Genomic DNA, 5,341 nt, shown 5'->3' on the forward strand with positions numbered 1-5,341 from the left:
AATCCAACAGCTTTGTTTTACCAGCATCGACATGACCCATGATACAGCAAATAATAGAACGGAGATTTTCTCCACCTTCTTCTATAACTTCACTCGAAGCTAAACCTTTACCCTTCTTAGCACGTTTTGTCTGCTTAGCATCTTCCACTTCATGCACAGCTTTTACAGCAGCTGTTGTTGGGTTGCTCATACCTGCTGGTTTTTCAGCTTCAGGGTCTGTGTAGAAATTCAAAAGATAAAATTAAAAATAGATATTGGATGAAACACTAGGAAGAAGAACAAAGAAATACATTTCATACTAACCTGAATCGTGTGTCTTTGATACAGCATCCTTTAATTCTTTCTTAACCACAGGCTGAGCTTCTTCATCTTCATCATCAAAATCACCTTTAAGGTTAAGATCAACAGTATCCCAGCTTTTTGCATCCCACTCATCTTCTTCATCATCTTCCTCAACCCCATTCTCATTCTCCTGAGCTACATCAGCAGGTTGTGATTTCTCATCTGTGTTTGCTGACTCTATTAAATCAACCTTTTCAGTGTCTGCTGAACCCACTTCACCTAAAGGAACTGGTTCACCTGCATGATTCTCTTTTGGCTCTACCTCATCTTCCACCTGAATAGAAGTGTCATTGCCTTTCTGGCGAGATGATTTTTTCTTGTTGACATAAATGGGACGCTTTGAAGAAGTAGCCTCACCATCATTATCTGCAACAGGAAGACCTCCACCAGCAGCCAGGATCTGATTCTTAAAAGCCTCCCTCTTCTGAGCTTCAGTCTTTTGTTTTGCAGTTAGAAGCTTGCCCTCTTGCTTCTTCCTCAAGAGTTTCTCCTTTTCCTTTTCCTTTCTCTTACGCTTAGCCTCCTCAGCTTGAGCCTCAAGCTCTTCCTGCCTGCGGCGCTCCTCTTCCTCCTTTCTTAATTTTTCTTCTTCTTCCTTCTTTTTTCGCTCTTCGGCTTCTTGCCGCCGTGCAAGAGCCTCTTGCATCTCTCTAACATGTTTGGGAATTTTCTTCTCTGCTGCTTGACCCTTTGAATCCTTCTTCTTCGGCTGTTGTGCCTCAGTTACTGATTCTTCTTGTTTTTCCTCCTTAGCCTCTACATAAGAGGTTGCTGCTTTTTTTTCCTTCTCTTTCTCCTTCTTCTTTTTCTTTTTCTTCGCTGCAGCACTCTCAACAGTCTCTTCTTTTCCTTCCTTCTCACCAGCATTCTCTACCGGTGCAACTGGCGCAGGCTGAGCTTGAACTTTCTCTTCTCCAGTGGTGGATGAAGCAGCAGGGGTTTCTCCAAGTTCTGCAAGAAGTTTGTCCAAATCATCCTCTTCCTCTACTGTCCTTCCACTCTTTTTCTTCTTCTTTTTCTTTTTCTTTCCACTTTCTACAACAGGAGTTTTAGCTAGACCACTTTCGTCTGCAACTGAGTCATCGCCTAATGAGGCCAAGACACTGCTGCCCTTCTGTTTAGAAGATTTCTTCTTACCCGAAAACGTGATTTCACCGGGAGAGCCTTCTTCCTCATCTCCATCAACTTCTTCGCTATCATCACCACCAAGGATATCAAAAGCTAAAACCGCAAAGCCTTTTTTACCCTTGTTCTTCTTCGCAGCGATAACAACTTTCTCTTCTTCAGTATTTATTGAGTACTCATGATCCTCATCAATTTGAGCAAACTTCTTCTTAGATTTAGTAGCACCAACGACAGATGACGCAGCAGGTTGCTGCTCATCATCATCATCATCTCCACCACGAGCACTCGGCTTCTTCCGACCCATTGATTTATTTCACGCACGATATTGAATCGGTTGTGATGACATCTTTTTATATGTCGCATTACTGAATCGAGTTCATGCATCTTTTAATTTATTATTATTTTAAATAAAAAAAATCTATTCTTTAATAAATTTCTAAAATTATTTATAACCCTAATATCTTATTAGATTTAGTATATGGTAAAACCATTCAAAAGCTAGAATGAAAGCTAGCTTATTAGAAGATTTCATTCTACTAAAAGATTTCATTTTAATTAATGTTTTCTTAGAATGAAATCTCCCCTTATTAGAAGATTTCATTCTACTAAAAGAATCCAAAATAATTTGAATTAAAATCATTTTAGGAATTTACTTTAATTAAATTTAATTTATTTTAATTAATGTTTTACACAAACAATGTTTTAGTTAATTAATCATTCTACACAAACAATTTCCTTTTTTTTTGGTGGAAACACAAACAATTTCATTTTAATTAATGTTTTATAGAATGAAATCTCCCCTTATTAGAAGTAATCATTCTACTAAACGAATCCAAAATAATTTGGAATAATCTAAGAAAACAATTCATAGGTAAAATTGAAACTATCTTCCAAATTTTTTTTTTAACATAGAAAATTGTTTTTTAGTTTTTAAATATATTAACTTACTTTTTTGAATTTTAATAAATTTTAATATAACGAAAAAGGTAATTAAAGAAAATTTACATTAATTATTGGATTAGTCATTTATAAAACATTAATTAAAATCTCCCCTTATTAAGATTTCATTCCAAAAAAATCAAGAATAATTTGGAGAATAATTTAAGAAAACAATTCATAGTTAAAACTTAAAACTGTCTTCCAATTTTTATTTTTTTAAAATATTTTACCTTAGTTTTTTTAAATATTAATTAATATATTGAAAACAGTAATTAAACAAAATTTACATTATAAAATATAAAATTATCGGTGTAGTATTAGTGTAACATCTATTAAAGATATTTTCATGTACTTTCAACATTAATAAATTACTTCTAACAAATCCCAAATTCACATTGCATCCCCCAAAACGAAAGAAAAAACAACGAAAATTTTACATACATGGCACACAACTGCAATATCAAATATGCTAAGACTGCATGGTACATATAATATACAAAAGGGTTTTGAATAAGCAAGAAACCGCTACAGAGATACCTCTGATCTCACCTGAATCAATCATAGCCAGTCGAGGAGTGCTTCCCTGCGCCAGGAGGTGGTGCTGGTCTTGGGAAGTAATAGTTGAACCGTTCATCTCCTAGTTTGATTTCTTCCACGTAAGGGCTTTGTGGTTCCTATTAGATTACCAAACAAGAAAACAGTTAACTACTTTCGATTTGAACTGTTTATGAGATTGTGACTGATTCAGAGTGTTTCTACTAAACAACACAAGCATGAATGTTATGTCTATCTAACACAATTCAGAAAGAAGATTTATCCATCGTTGAAGATGGAGAGTGATGAGTTTGGTGAAATGGAAAGATCAAAGATAAGCAAAAGGTTCATGTGAAATGATACCTGAGGACCAGAGGTGGAGTGAGATGCTTCACTGGATTTTGGTGATGTAGAGGTATCATGGTCGTCACCCCTTCCATTTCCGTTTAGTTTTTGAGGTTCATTATTTTCTAAAGGATCACTTTCACTAGCTGTTTTGGCTCTCTGTATGAATGCTTTAGGTTAGGCTTGTATCTTAATTCCCAAATCACACTCTAACAACCCGTCAGACTATAAGAAGGAAATGAAACCAGATATTACCTGGAAGATCCTCCCCAGAGTTTTTAACCCTCTTGCTCTTGTACGAAGCTCCTCTCTTTTGGCTTCTGGATCTTGAAGAACCTGAACAAAAAGAATCATAGATAAGTTTACAAACCATAGAAACTAAACAAAGAGGTCAGATGTGAACATGAGTATTTGTTAAGCTAAACAAACCAGCTGACAAACTCGACAAAGAGTGGCTTCGATATCAGCAACATTGAGCTTCCACAGTGAATCAACCATCACTCTTTTATGGGTTTGAAGGTATTCCTCAAGTTCCTCCTCAGTATAATTTCCTTCAGTATTCAGCTGCCTTTTCATTTCCTCCTGCAACTGGAACAAAGCATATGCGCCTAGGATGACAATAAACAGCCAGGAAATGAAAACAAAATCACTACATGTCTTGCTTCCTAAGAGAGAAAAACAGATTTTAGAAATCTAACAAAGAACGTTCTTGATTAGTTTTTCTTTAATCTAACCTGTTGCTGCTGTTAACTGAGATTTGATGAAATGACCTTTGTTCCTAAACCATTCAGCAACGAATGGTACTCCGAGATAAATAGCTTTCTTCCCTAACTCTTTTGCTGCTTGTCTTACATATATATACCCAATTGTATTCAACATATCCACACCATAAGCTGAAGAAATAGAAGAGGGTGAGACTCGTTTCAGCACAGAGATGGCATTGATTGAAAGAGAAAGCATAACTACAGAACACGGAACACTCTACAGAATATATTACCTGCATTTGAGAGTCTAGCTACTTCAGCTTCAGCTTTACTGACAAATTCGTCTTTGTTTATCACATATTCGTAGAGTCGGTCTTTAAGAACCTCAGAGAGCTTGTCTTCTCTTTCTTTCTGGACAATCTGAAACAAAACACAATCTACAGTTTTAGCAAATTTTGTACAAGGAGGACATGGTTTTGAGCAGGGGACACTAATAAATCCAAAACTTACCCTCATTTTTTCTTGAATCTTTTTGGTATCAAACTCATCCCCTTCAGTGAAGATATCAAGTGAAGCCATTGATGCCATAGCAAGCTGTCCTATGTACCCTTCGAAAAGTTCACTACCAAAAAGCATCGCAAATATTGCAGCAGGATTGATGATCGCATCACTGAAAAAAAAAGAACAAAAACAAGTAAGCACCAATGAAAAAAGTCCCAACACTTTTCGCACCCATGTCGGTAAACTCGACAAGAAAACGAGACTAACGTTGAGATCCCTGACTTGCCACAAGCATCATAAGCTTGGCGTTGTCCAGAATCACTTAGCACTTGATAGGCTTCTCCCAACACCTGAATAACAAGTTACTGTTTGAAAAATAATCTATCCAAAACATCCAATACAAGCAGATGATAAGAGAGAATACAACTCTCAAGACACATCTCCACTAGCCATGTAAACCATACATAGAAGAGATTAACAGGAACACCAATTCTCATTCTTGATATATTTAGAACATGAACTTATTCCACTACCCTCAGACATGAACCTATAAAATCCAAGAATTTTGGAGATAAAAATTGGTACTAATGATTACAATAGACAACAAAGCTAATCACCAAAGTAAGTGTTCCCGAATCTGACTGGAATTTGTTAAAAGCTCAATCTTTTATCGAAATCTAAAAGTAACCTGAAAGTTTTGTGCAGCTTGAGGATCATCTGGGTTTTTATCTGGATGAACTTGGCGTGCCTGTGTATATAATAATAAACAAAACGACCCAACACAATCACTATACCGTAAAAAAAAAAAAAAAAAAAAAAAAAAAAAAAAAAAAAAAAAAAGCAAAGAAGAA

The 5,341-nt window shown here is 35.8% G+C and overlaps 2 protein-coding genes across 2 annotated transcripts in view; both read right to left on the bottom strand.

Annotated features, from left to right (window-relative positions):
- Positions 20–1,879, bottom strand: LOC104753881 (eukaryotic translation initiation factor 5B-like; the record flags this gene model as incomplete). The annotated part of the gene is made up of 2 exons (XM_010476067.2): positions 304–1,879; positions 20–216 (listed from the first exon to the last, which is right to left on the bottom strand). Coding segments are annotated over exons 1-2 (1,665 nt in total), but the record flags the coding sequence as incomplete, so codon positions are not given.
- Positions 2,710–5,341, bottom strand: part of LOC104751568 (chaperone protein dnaJ 10) — a 3,408-nt gene continuing 776 nt past the window's right edge. The window contains exons 2-10 of the mRNA XM_010473525.2: positions 5,179–5,238; positions 4,758–4,840; positions 4,500–4,659; positions 4,283–4,409; positions 4,020–4,178; positions 3,715–3,893; positions 3,541–3,621; positions 3,304–3,444; positions 2,710–3,080 (exon numbers count right to left, since the gene is read on the bottom strand). Coding sequence (XP_010471827.1) covers positions 2,961–3,080; positions 3,304–3,444; positions 3,541–3,621; positions 3,715–3,893; positions 4,020–4,178; positions 4,283–4,409; positions 4,500–4,659; positions 4,758–4,840; positions 5,179–5,238 — 1,110 coding nt within the window. The 3' untranslated portion in view covers positions 2,710–2,960. The remainder of the gene's footprint in view (positions 3,081–3,303; positions 3,445–3,540; positions 3,622–3,714; positions 3,894–4,019; positions 4,179–4,282; positions 4,410–4,499; positions 4,660–4,757; positions 4,841–5,178; positions 5,239–5,341) is intronic.

Source organism: Camelina sativa, chromosome 16, assembly GCF_000633955.1.
Source record: "Camelina sativa cultivar DH55 chromosome 16, Cs, whole genome shotgun sequence".
Taxonomy (NCBI): Eukaryota; Viridiplantae; Streptophyta; class Magnoliopsida; order Brassicales; family Brassicaceae; genus Camelina; species Camelina sativa.